Source organism: Taeniopygia guttata, chromosome 4 (genome assembly GCF_048771995.1).
Source record: "Taeniopygia guttata chromosome 4, bTaeGut7.mat, whole genome shotgun sequence".
In the NCBI taxonomy this organism is placed as follows: Eukaryota; Metazoa; Chordata; class Aves; order Passeriformes; family Estrildidae; genus Taeniopygia; species Taeniopygia guttata.
In genome coordinates this window covers 37142741-37156534 of record NC_133028.1, presented here as the reverse complement: position 1 = coordinate 37156534, position 13794 = coordinate 37142741, and the positions used below count along the sequence as shown (strand labels likewise).

Here is a 13794-nt window from a genome sequence, read left to right as displayed (position 1 = left end):
GCAGTGTTGTGGGATGTGACCGCTTCAATCTGTTATTTAGTTTTGTATTCACTTACTGGGTTTCATTTATATCTTGGACATTACTTTACCATTCACGTGTTTATGTGCATCTGGCTCTTTTGCATGGGGTTGTCACCACTAGGTCATACTGCATATTAGATAGAATTCACTGGTTTACAGAATGGGAGAGCTTATACCTCGTTTGAGTTTGGTTCATTTTCTCAGAACTTCAGCATGTAGAAATATTTTTTCTGAAGTTGTGAGAATGTCTTTATTACTTTGCCAGTAGGCAAGGAGTCATGTCATTAATGGAACTGTGCTGCATGAATTTCTTTAAAGCTTTGAAGCACATGGTTAGTTAGAGTGTCAGCCAGGATCTGGAGAAGAGGATGTTACTTTAATGATATTTTTTTGCTTTAGGCTTTATCTCTATAAAATAAGCAAATTCAAAATAGAAGGAAAAAAAAAAAGTGAAGAAATAATATTACACTGTCATTTAAATAATTATAAAGGTCCTCTGGGCTCTCCAGGTCTGTTCCTGGAGCTGTAGCCATCTGCAAACATACATCTTCCCCACAGGAACTGCTTTCCTGTGGGGTGAGCAAAGCTACCCAGCTGCTGCCAGTGGGGCAAAGTGATTTCTGCTGCTAGTACTGCTGTGGACATGCATTACCAGGAGGCTGATATGGCAGGGGTTTGGCATTTTTTTGTTTGTTTTGGTTTGTTGGTTTTTTTTTCTTTCATGTTTTTTACTTAAACCCTATTGCTTATTATCAGTAGACTCGTTACTGTGTCTAAATCCTGATCAACAGGGGAAGGAGTTACAGTTTTGCCTCAAAACATGATTGGTACACAGCTGCACTAATGAAGAAGTGGAAACTTGTACCTATATCTAATCCTTGCTTCTTCCAAAGATGACACATGTGACACAAAACAAATCTTTTCCTCTGGAGTGTAATTTGAGCTTGCTCAAAAGGAAGCCCCAGAGAAGAAAGCTGAGAAGAGGAAAAACTTAGCTGTTTTCCCTTGCTGCTTCTCTGGGAAGATTCCTCTCCTCTTTGTGATTTGTGACTCACAGGCTTATGCAAACAAATGGACCTGTAAAATCATAATTACAGTTAGACTTGTAACCATTATCCACATATGATGGAAAGAAGGAGCTAGTGCATTAAAACATATATTACCAAAGGACCAGAAACAATTTTGATGTAATTTCTATGTGGAGACTGAATTTCTGTTGCATAGACAGTAGACTGAATTTCTGTTGCATACACAGTAGACTGAATTTCTATTGCAACATTCTGTTGCTAGCACAGTAGGATCTGAGGCAGTTTCAAAGGTTTATTTAGTTACTTTTATACTGGAAATATGGGATTCTTTCAGGGTACTGTTGTACTGTACACCAAGAAAGAATTTCACTCAGGGAAAAAAAATATTTTAGCAGTTAGCTAGGGGCTTAGATGCATAATTAATTGTGGGAAATAACAGGTAGTTATAGTGGTATAAATGCACAATTTGAATACTAGACTAAAATGATAGCATTGAATATTATCTCTGTAAACACTGAAATATTAGGTAATTCAGTGTAGGAATTAAGGTTTATTAAACTTTTTCTCAAAACCTGTGTTGCTGACTGTCTGACACAAAGTTTGTTTTCCCTTGGTTTGTTGGTTAGAAATCACCTTTGCAACCACAAATTTAGACAAAATATAAAGTAATAATAATTATAAGCTATCTTTGCTTTCCCTTGGTTTGTTGCTAGAATACAGACAAAATATAGTAATACTACCAACAACAACAATTCTAAAATACATTTCTGCACCAGCTATTGAATATCACAGCAAAAATCTATAGTTTCGAATTCCACAATACTTAAATTTCACAGCTGTACAATACAAGAAAAATTACATGATGTGTCCTGTTACAGCAGGAATGCAATATTTAAGTTATGTCAACAAGATGGGATGAGATGCACAAAGTAACAATTCTATTCTTTTTTTGTAGTCACACCTCTAACTCAGTCACAGTATAAAATATTTTGATGTTAACAACTGCTGTGAGGAGAAGCAGCAGGCATTTGCAGTTTAATGAGACATTTAGGTACCAGAATTTTTTTGGAAAGATTGGCTTCATAAGGAGAAGAAAAGATACACAAGTTTCTTTATATGAAACTGCTGATAAAAGCAAGTTTGCACTAATATTTTGCTAAGCCATGGTTGTGTGACAAGGCTTTAGTTAGTAGCTGAAAAACATTTTAAGTAACTAAACTGACAGTAGAAGCTTCTTTTTTTCTTTAACCTGTTGTGTTACCAACTTTTTGCGGTGGGGTTCATCTTGCCTTTTTCTCTCTTGGTGTGTTTAGCATTCTATATACATTCATTTCTATAGGAGACAGCAGTAATAGTACAGAGCCTCTTTTAAAACTCACCTGTTTAGTTAATTTCTAGCAGTGTCAGGAAGCAGTTTAGGAAGGCAGTCCTGTTTAGTAAGTGAATGTTGACTCTGAGGAATGTGAAGGAATAAGGGAGACAGGAAATGATGAGGAACTCTTTCCAGTATGATTGGCACAGCTCACACTGGGCATGCCCATGGTAGAGAATTGTGCTATTGGCACCAAGTCTAGTTTTTGGTCCTGTATTGGTGGTAGATTTTCTCTTAAACACAGTAAGATATAAACAAACATGCTCATAAAATGGTTTCTGTTAATCAGGTCAATCAGAGATATCAATAGCTTTCTGTTAAGTTCTGCTAACCTTCCAAGGTCACTTTACATGTTTTAACCTGATAGTTTAAGTGTTTGTAGCTCTTTCAGAAAAAAATAGAAAAAACTCACTTCTTAAGTGATGTGTCAGGTATGTTCCCAGCAGCATGACAACAGTTCTGATTTCCTTGCAGGTTCCATCTGGGTTGTTCATACCTAGCATGGCAATTGGAGCAATAGCAGGAAGGATTGTAGGAATTGCAGTGGAGCAGCTGGCTTACTACCATCATGACTGGTTCATTTTCAAGGAGTGGTGTGAAGTTGGAGCTGACTGTATTACACCTGGTCTTTATGCCATGGTTGGTGCTGCTGCATGCTTAGGTAAATAAAATGTAACAAATAAGTATCTGCTTTCTTCATATATCAAAATACTTATTAAAAAATGAAAGGAGATATAAACTTTGGTAGTTTTGGAACACCTATTTATGGGGTCTTTCCTCCAGAGTAATACACTCACATCTCTACACATGACCCTCAAATCCTTGTGATCTGAGAAATAATGTGAAATCTAAATTGATGAGAAATAGGAAAATTTTAGTAGTGTTTGCTTTCTCTTTTTGGTATCAAGAAATGTCATCACTACATTGGTCAGAAAAATTAGTTCCTTGAAATGTATGAAGTAGAGCATTTACGGTGTCAAGTACAGTTAAAATTATTAGAAGGAAGCGGTGTGATCAGCTACCACATCTACATGAATTGCAAGAAATTGTTCTTGAAATTCATTATCCAAACAAAAGCTTCAGAAGTGTGTAAGGTATTTTTAACAAGTCTAATTGTTGAAAATCATCTTCATGGAAAGAGGCTTAAGTTGTCCTTATTTATAAGTTAGTGGCCTTAGTAATTAATCTTAAAAGCTGTTAAGACGAATTCTGCAAGAAGTAGACTTTTTCTTTAAGCAAAGGTATGTTTGGGTAATCAAACTAGTGATAGAAATTTAGGTTTTGGAGAAGTTGTTCTGGTTTTTAATAGTGCAAATTGAATCACTCTTGAATGAATTGAAAGATAGTTCTTATTATTTGATAAGAGAAATATAATCCCTGTCTTCTGTTGTCCAAGAAAAAGATTTCTTTTCATCAGCTCATAATTCTGTTTAGCTTTTATGATTAAGCAACAGCATTAAATTCTTTTTTCAAATTCTTATATTAAAAGCGTTTCACAGTGCTTTTAACTTTGATATGGTATGGAGATATACACAGCTTTATTCTTAGTTTACATTAAATAACTGTACATATTTTCCAATTTCTTTATTACCTCCCTTTCTATGAATTTTCCCTAAACTCTCTTTTTCACTTCTAGAAGTTTTGTGTTAATTTTTTCTGTCTGCTTCTGTTGATATTACACAGGAGGATGTTTGTCAGATGGCCTTTCATGTCAAAGTTATGTTTATAGGTCTCAGCAGGAAGGCAGAAAATTCTAAAATGATTGTTATCTGATACTCAGATGTTACTGACTGTCATTTTCCTTGCAGGTGGTGTGACAAGGATGACTGTGTCCCTGGTAGTTATTGTCTTTGAGCTAACAGGAGGGCTGGAATATATTGTGCCCCTAATGGCTGCAGTCATGACCAGTAAGTGGGTAGGAGATGCCTTTGGTAGGGAAGGCATCTATGAAGCACACATCCGACTGAATGGATATCCTTTCTTGGATGCAAAGGAAGAATTCACCCACACAACACTGGCTGCTGACGTGATGAGACCTCGCAGGAGCGACCCACCTTTAGCAGTTCTGACGCAGGATAATATGACTGTCGAAGACATAGAAACCCTGATCAACGAAACCAGCTATAATGGTTTTCCTGTCATTATGTCAAAGGAATCACAGAGACTTGTGGGGTTTGCTCTAAGAAGAGATTTAACTATTGCAATAGGTAATTAACTTCCAGTATTGCATTATTATATGCACCAATTTAAATTGTTTAATATTATTTTATATTTAAAATAGAATTTACTCTGTATGTTTTTAGACTGCAGATTGATTTAACTATATGATAATGTATCTTCAATAGCAGGCTCTGAAATGAAGAAAATCCTCATCTCTGTCTCTTGTAAAAGCAAAAGTTGTAGGTCAAAACATTATCTAATCTGGTATTTTTTAGTTTTTTGAGGCTTTTGATAGTACCTCATTTCCTCGAGTAATGCTATACTAACATTGTTCTTCAAAATTAAGTAATTCTCATTTTTGACCAGCAGTATTCTGTGAGAATTACTGTCCAAGTAATTTTTAAATGTATATCCTGTTTCTTTCTTACAGTGTGTTATTTACTTTTGTCACGGCAACCATGGTTGTATTATGAAGAGATAAGTGGAATATTAATTATTTTAGGTTTATGTTTTTCAATTTGTTTGTGTAATGGGAAATTAGTCCCTGGGTACATGAGCACAGAAGCCCTGTTTAGGACAGCTCTTTCTGGGTGAATATTATTAGTGCTTGTGTGATACTTGTGATAATGCTTTGTGCCCTGGCAAGAAAAATTCTGTGGATTTTGAGGCTACTATCATAACCGAAAGAGTAAACACACTTTTATGTAAGAAAACCTTACAAAACATGTAACATTTAGTACATGAAATAAGGGATGGAAGTTGCATCTGAAACTACTTTATTTTTAAACATACATTTTAAACAAAGACACTTGAGAAAGGGACAGATGTCTCCAGAAACTTTTTTTAAAAACATGCTTTGTGAACATAATACTGTTCACTTCAGTCAGATTTTTGCCTGTGGTCCTACTACTGTGTATACCATGGTATTATATTGCATAGGATGTATATGAATGTACAAAACTTGGAGATTATTACTGACACCATGCTGGTTTAAGTTTGCATTTATTTGAGTAAATGGGGGAATAGCAGAACATTCTTCTTAGAAAACACTTTCACAAGTAAGACTAATTTCAGCTGCTGAGATTATACAGTGAAAGTTACTTAATTTTGGGTTGTGTCTGTCATAAGAGTCATTGTGCCCTGGCAGCCAGGAGGGCCAAGTGTGTCCTGGGGTGCATCAGGCACAGCACTGCCAGTGGGGCAAGGGACGAGATTGTCCTGCTCTGCACTGGAGCAGCCTCACCTCAAGTCCTGTGTGCAGTTTTTGGTGCCAGGTAATCAGAGAGTTATAAAGACGTGAGAGATCATCCAGAGGAGAGCCACAAGGATGGTGAAGGGCCTTGAGCTGAAGCCATATGAGAAGCATCACTTGGTCTGTTCATCCTGGAGGAGACTGTGGGGAGACCTCATTGCAGTCTGCAACTTCCTCATGAGGGCAAGAGGAGGGGCAGGCACTGATCTCTCCTTTGTGGTGCCCACTGATAAGACCTGAGGGAATGGCCTGAAGTTGTACTGAGGGAAGTTTATGTTGGGTATTAGGAAAAATTCAGGGGGCAGTCAATTGAGACTGACTTTTCCCTGGCAGTTTTTTCATGAGCTGAATAGGGGTTTTTTTAGCTTTTCCACCTCTTTATAGTAAATAAAAGTTACTTATTTGAGTGAGAAAATTAGTTGGAATAATGACTAAAGCTGAATGGCAAATGGCTTTTGTGATTTTTGCACAACCACTTCCTGGGGATAAAGCAGTGGCTATGGAAATATAGGCAAGAGCTTGGTATTGTTGAGCTGTAAGTCTGCATTAACATCTTACTCCAAGAATGTAAATTCTTCCTCATTTGCTTTTTTCCCCCTTCCCTATCTTTTTTAAAGAAAGTGCTAGAAAGAAGCAGGAGGGGATTGTTGGCAGTTCCAGGGTATGTTTTGCCCAGCATACCCCATCGCTTCCAGCAGAAAGCCCTCGACCTTTGAAGCTCAGAAGCATACTTGATATGAGCCCTTTCACCGTGACAGACCACACACCAATGGAAATAGTGGTGGATATTTTCCGGAAGCTGGGTCTGAGGCAGTGCCTTGTAACACACAATGGGTGAGTAAAGTGGCAGCAATGCTGTGCATTTTTTTAGATACAGTACTTTTCACTTCCAGAATCAGAGTGTTTGAACCAGGATATACACCAGGATCATGGTATTTGAACCTGTAAGTTTGCAACTGAGGACCCCAGCTGTTCATTAAGAACATGCTGTGCTGTAGCACCTCTCTGAAATTCTTACGCTGTCCATGTGTTCCAAGTAAGCAGGCAGATGATTTCAGTCATTTTACGATGTTCTGTTAAAAATTTACTGCCATTCAGCAAGCTTGGTCTGTGCAACTTGCTTGTGGATGAGATACAACTTCTCTTGCAGAAATTTAGTCTTGTGCATTGCAGAGTCTAAGGCTTATACTTCCTGGTTATTATCTATGTTCTGGCAACATGCAATATATCAGCACTTACTGAACATCTACAAGTACTGGGTTCATAAAGAGTAAAGGGGAAAATTATCTAGTCAGTATCTCTTCGTCTAGTGAGTCTAGTGATGGTGTTTATACCACCAAGCTTTTGTTTTTTGGCATACTAACAATTAAACTGCTGCTAGTTCTGGAACTTCAGTCTGCAACTTTTGTTTCTACAATTCAAAATACTTCAGGAAAGTAGTTTTGAGATTTAGAATGTTTGTAAATGAGACTATTGGGAGTTGTTATGTGATTATCTACTAAATAAATAGGCCCCTGGCATGGAAACTAAATGTTCATTGTAATTACCTCTTATCTAAACTGCTCCTTGTTTTTTTTACATGATCTTTTTCTGTGCAGCTGTTCCTTTAACATTTGCTTTCCTGTATCTCTTGCATTAAATGCTTGACATGCAACATCAAAGCTCCTACCATAGTATCTTGCTTTCCCTTTAGCATGTCTTTTAAGGCACCTGGGGAGTGAAATGATGTCTGCTCATTCACATGTTTAGGATTGATTCATGTCCTTGGGACAAGAAATCTGAAATGACTAGGACTTCCTTAGTTTTTCTGTGGGCAAAAGGACTGCTGCTATATGTGGTGAATATTTAAATACTTCATTGGTTTCCAAGTGGCTTTTTTTTTCAGATGTATTTTAAAACATATTTATTTAAATGTCCTCCTGTCTGGATTTTTTTTTTTGTTTTCTTCAATGCATCTCTGTATGCAATGGCAAGTAGTGTTTCCAGAAGCCTTTCTCTGGTAGGGAAAGGACATAATGATCTGGCTCTTAGAAGTTACTGTGGGCATGCAGTTATTCTTGTTTTGGGGATGGAAATTGGATTTGATAGAACCTCACTGAAAAATATTTTCTATTTTTTTTTTTCATAGTTTCTGTTGTGGTTGAGTGCTCAAACATTGACATTGATGCTAAAATCTTCTCTAAAGAGAGCTTGATCATGCAAAGCTGTGTTAAGCTCAACTATAAATTTTAAACTATTTTATGATAAAGTAGCAGGAAGTACGGATGGCTTTAACATTTATTTTATCCTACTTCAGTTTACAAATTTGTGACATTCCACAAATACACTGTCCATTACAAGAAGAGCAGATCATAAATACTAGTACTGGTGGTGTTTAGCCATGGCATATAGCCTTGTGGTGATCAAGGACTATTTTATATTTTGGCTGGCAGATTTCCTGCAAACTGAATACACCTGTTTAAGGACTTGCATCAACATACTGATTCCAGTCCAGATTAGACTGTACAGAAATTGGTGCAGATGACAGAGAGAAGACTGAGCCATACTCCTCCAAATCTGTACCAGAATATCCATTGCAGGGATTTGTGCTTGGTTTGTCCTGTCACGAACCAGAAATTTGTCTGAATTTGTCTGTTTCTAAGGACACCAGATAGCCCAGCTCTGTAGGGCAGCTTTGAACCTCAGTTGCTATGACTTTACAGAGTTATTACTTTGTTCATCTATTCTGTGGCTTGTTAAAAATGTCAATAATTATCTGTATGTGTGAGGAGAAGTAGCTATTAAATAAAGGAAATACAAAGTAGATTTTAGTTTCAGTACCTTTAAAACTCAAAAATATGTGAATTTAGGGTGAAGGGATAAAGTTTGCTACCCTGATGTGTACCTGATAGAAGAAACATACTGCTCTGGGTGGTTGAAGAGCTAATTATGTTCAGTATTTTGGGAGAAAAAGGAAAAAGCAAAATTTGGGAAAGGGTACTGACTTTGAAATAAATTCTCATTTAATTATCTCATTAGCTTTCCTGCAACCATTCTATTTTTTTTTTTTTTTAGTTTGCTCTAATCCTTTTTCATTATGATTAGAACTCTTTTTTTCCTTTTGATTTCACACACAGTTATTAGCATAACATAATCTGTTGCAGGATTGTCTTGGGGATCATCACAAAGAAGAACATATTAGAGCATCTCGAGCAACTAAAGCAGCACGTCGAACCCTTGGTGATTAGATATATCAGATCTCATAATTAGACACAGTAGAAGTCAGGAAGCATGAAACTTGTGAACTGTTCAGGGTTTTTATGATATCAGCTGAACAATGAAATCTTCTTATGCTCAAAAATTGTATTAAACATAAAACAACATGTGCAAAATCCTTTTGTAGAAAAGAAGCTGTAAATGTGAACATACATAGTCACAACATTAAAGGAAAGTAAACAGTAAACTTTCTGATACTTGTGTTGATGAGATCACATCGATCCAGCTGGTTGATCTCTTGAATTCCCCAGGTGGGAAGGCATGCAGCTAGGAATAGTTTTTCCCTGCCTAATGCAAATTAAGATTTTTGTATATGCCAATTTCTTTTTCTGATTTGGACAGCTTTAAATAGCTGTTAAATACCTGCAAAGTATCACATCTTTTGAGAAGCAGAGATAAGCATGTTTTAATTGCATCATTAGATCCTCCCTGTAATCACCCTTTATTAACATGATTTTTTGAAAATATTCTTATTTTTTAGCAAAGTCCTGTGATTTTATGTAAAATCTGTGATTCTGCCACTGTTACCTACAGCAGTCAGTGTAATCCTTTACAAAATGTACAGCTACCAGTCACCTGCTACTATGTTGACTGTTGACCTAAGAATCCAGATATGGTTTTAACCATGATGGTGTGAACTAACCCCTTAGATAGGTGGTACACTTTGTCCTTATTCGGACATGGGTTGCTATTTCCATGTCTACTAAACATACCCACCATTTTTAGCTGCTTATGTGCAAAACATGCTAATTATGTTCTCATTTTATGCTAATATTTCACAAGTATTTCATGCATCCTTTAATAAGACAAATTGAAATGTACTAACCAAAATAAGGGCAGCAGCTCATTCATTCTGCTCTTTGCTTCTCTTGTGATATTATCCTTTTGGACAGTCTCACTATATTTGATGTTTCACAGTTGTAGTTTTAAAAGACCCTGTCATAAGAGCACAGTATCTAAATTGGAAAATGAAAATTTTATTATTAACAGTTTATTTTTTTCTATAGCCATAAACTCCAAAACCTAAATAACTGTTGTTTATTATACAAAAGTTTCATGGCCAGTACAGTGTGCTCCTATGAATGCATTCAATCTGAGCCAATGTGTCAGACTGGAAGGATCCTTCTGGTTTAAAAAAGGAGGGAAGGGGAGTTTGATTTGCTTGATTTGGGGCCATCAAGCAGTACATCACTTCTGATGGCTAGGTTGGAACAAGCCTCCTTTATGAAATGGGATCACTATCACTTCTTTTTCATATCTCTCTTTTCTTTGTCCCTCTTTGTTACTTTTTTGTTGGCATAGGCTAATGAAAATTTGATATTTGTAGAAACAAAAAGTTAAATAAAAATTGTAATGGGCTCTACTTGTATGACTTGTATTTCATTAAAATGGACTACAGCTGTCAGAGACCATTTGATACAGTGTCTCAGCATTGCTGTGTTTTATCAAACTGGTGGTTCCTCAACATTTTGATAAATAAAATGTTTCTGTTTAAATAAGAAAATCAGACTGTTTACTTTTGCTCTATTCCTGTCAACAAAAAGGACTTGGCTACAGATTTGTTCTGCTTCATTATTTTCCTGCTTGGATTAATATCAGTCTCCCATTTATCCTTTTCAGGCGCCTCCTTGGCATTATAACAAAAAAAGATATCCTCCGTCATATGGCCCAGACGGCAAACCAAGACCCCGCCTCCATAATGTTCAACTGAAACCCATAGCTGAGGAGAGAGAGGAAACTGAAGAGGAGGTTCATTTGTTGAATAGCACAACACTTTAGTCTGGGGAAAACTTCTAAAATCAGAGACGAGCTGGGTTTTTATGTAACAGTGCTGCTGGCAATCAGGAGTCAGTCTGGGGGAGCATGTGGCAAGGAGGAAGGCTGATGGGAGTGTGGGAAGGGAGAGCTGCTGTCCTGCACTGGATGCGTCCCGAGACATCAGGTCTGCCATGATAGTGCAGTGGGTGAGCCATGCAAAATGGTGCCATTCTCCAGCCCAGCCTGGTACTTCAGCATTGAAGAGATGTGTTAATAATCCCTGTTTCTAGAGGGATCATTCTGAATTGAGCCATCTTGTGGAGACTGAAAGGTCTTGCCCTTTTTACCATTGAAAACTGTTGTGTTAACTCATGAAACGTATTAACTATTACTCGTCACCTTTCTACATTCCAGAAGAGCTTTATTTCTCTCTCTCCTGAGCCGTAACAAAGCCTCTTTAAAATTGGTGTGCCCTTTTGAAGCAGCTGTTTCTCATATTGAGATGTACTATGAGTTATTGAGGTGTGATCACAAGAAGGGAGGTTTTTCTTGTGCCATTAAATGTGTAAGTTCGTACATCACGAAATGCTTGGGGCAGTGCAGATCCACTGCAACAAAACCAGGTTGAACAGGTAATAGTTTCCAAGAACCATGCGAGACTTCTTTCCACCCATGTGCTGTCAGGATATGAGAAAACTAAAACCAGGTGAAACCAGTATTTTAAAGAAAAATACTGGTTTTGCTGCAGAAAATATCAATAATGTGACCTGGTCTTATGCAATTTTTGTATTATTGAACACACTATGATATATACCAATGTTGTGCAGTATAAGGAAACATACTGCTATTCTACTAGTTTAAGAGCTGGAACAATTCTGTATACGTGTATCTGGTAAAAAAATGCATGCTTCAACACTGGAGATCTTTTCCCCCCCTGTAAAATTTGAGAATGGTCATTTTTATTTTTTCTTCTCCACAAAAGACGTTCCACTGCTGACATGGTAGGAAGAAATGTAACTCATAATTTGCACTAAATGTATATTATTTTTCTTGAAGTTTTACCATTCTTTATTTATATTTGTATGGATTAAAAATTATATTAAATATGAATCAGTTAATATCTCACATAACTAATTACCTTTTTAATGTGATTTTATAAAATAATTCATAATCCTCTGCAAGTAACAGAGGATTTGCAAATGTTTACAACTAGATGAAGGGTTTCAAGAAAATGGCTTCTTTATGATCCAACATACATACAAGATAATTTTCAAATGTAACTTTCACTGCCGTTACCTTGGATTTCCTTTTTTCTTTACTAGCAGATAACTGGAACAGTAATAGTAGGGTTTGATTTAAAAAATAAACCCGCAGGGTTTTAAAAGTAATAGGAGAAAACAACTATTAGATTGCTTTTGACTCTTCTTTTCTCCCAAGTATATAAAGGTGTAAATTATATGCAGTCACACCTGAGCAGCAGGGCAGAATTGAATCCAGTACTTGAAACTTTGGCAGGACTTTAAAATTCAGCAGCAACACACACACAACTCAGAGGTGAACTGACAGACCCCTAACTTCTTTACAATACATTGTTTTGTTTCCTATTCATTTTATCAGGCCACCACCAGAACTGCATGCAGAGAAAAAATGACAATATGCTATAAGCCTAAATTAGGAAGGAAAAAAAATAAATCTGGCTGACAAAAATGCTTGTAACATGAGGTTGGATAAAATGTCTTTAACTATTATGCTCACAAGACTGCAAAAAATGGCAAGAATATAAACACTAAGAGTCTAACATAATAATCCTAAATGTCTCTAAGGCATTCATCACAGTTACCTCAAACATCTTATTCACAAAGTAATCAGTATAATTTTATCTTAAGTACAATAACACAATGAACCAAAATTCTGGCACTTTTGCTCAGCTGCACAAAAATGGTTGTGCTTAAGTGCACTGTTGAATTTAAACCGATTTTCCTTAGTTAAAAACTGCCATCTACATTTTATCATCTCGGTTCCAACTGCAGCCGGTAGAAAGTAAAATGTGCCAGGGGGATCACAAAGATCGGGCGCTGTATTAAAAACTTTTTTTTTAATGAAACAGGGAATTGGGCTATGTAAAAATGGGAGCATGGCAACAACCAGTTTTATTCTTCCATGTGTAGTCAGTGCTAGTTGTTAAACATTTATTTGTTCTGCTACATTACATAAGCTTGAAGAGGAAGCTTCACAAAGAGCAGGATTAGGCCCATTTACAGAAGGCAGCTCTGGAAGTTGTCTGTGACACCGATTTCTGTTGTCCGATTTATTTTTTTTCCTACAGTGGAAGAATACAAACTTAGTACACCTACAAAAATCACTTTAAATCAGTTTGAAATCTCTGCCATGTGTGGTGTTATTGTAAAACACTGCTGTGTGTACTGTATTAACTTGCACCTAATTCTAGAGACTGCTGTCTGAATTAAAATACAGTTCACACTCCTGCTGTGTTTAATTTCTGTATGGATCCTGAGAGCTGCACATAAATTGTGCATCTCTGTTTACTCTTAGCCTGCTAAGCTTTCCCTGCTGACATTTTGAAATGTTGTCTGGTAAACATGCAGTAGAGGTTCAGTTAATGAAGTATGTGTGCCTGTGCTGTGCAACTAAAATTTTCTAATGTGAAACTTGCAGCGCCTTACTCAAATTACTAATCAAAAAAAAAAAAAAAAAAAGGTGGTGGATGGGAGGGGGAAAGTGTCAGCATTTTTTTATTTTTTAAATCATTCAGATACTGGTTCATGAAGAATGCATTCTTTGTTAATCTGTGATGTTGCCTAGAGCTGTATTTAATATTGATCTTAATGTTTTTATTTATAATAGTGTGGTAGGACTGCATATCATTACAGTAAAAATTCTCGTTACTGTGATGATTTAATCGAGCATTAAAAACTTCTGTATTACCA

At 36.5% G+C, this 13794-nt stretch overlaps 1 protein-coding gene across 5 annotated transcripts in view; it reads left to right on the top strand.

Moving 5' to 3' along the window:
- The window catches only part of CLCN3 (chloride voltage-gated channel 3), a 60551-nt gene extending 46757 nt beyond the window's left edge, over positions 1-13794 (top strand). For 2 of the 5 annotated variants that reach the window (XM_004176172.6, XM_030271377.4), the window contains 5 exons: positions 2896-3082; positions 4230-4628; positions 6451-6667; positions 8977-9052; positions 10709-13794. In XM_004176172.6, the coding sequence (XP_004176220.1) occupies positions 2896-3082; positions 4230-4628; positions 6451-6667; positions 8977-9052; positions 10709-10867 (1038 nt within the window). In that variant the 3' untranslated portion in view covers positions 10868-13794. Of the gene's footprint in view, positions 1-2895; positions 3083-4229; positions 4629-6450; positions 6668-8976; positions 10448-10708 lie in introns of those variants that run through there. The other 3 variants (XM_030271378.4, XM_030271380.4, XM_041715840.2) reach the window with 2 other exon arrangements.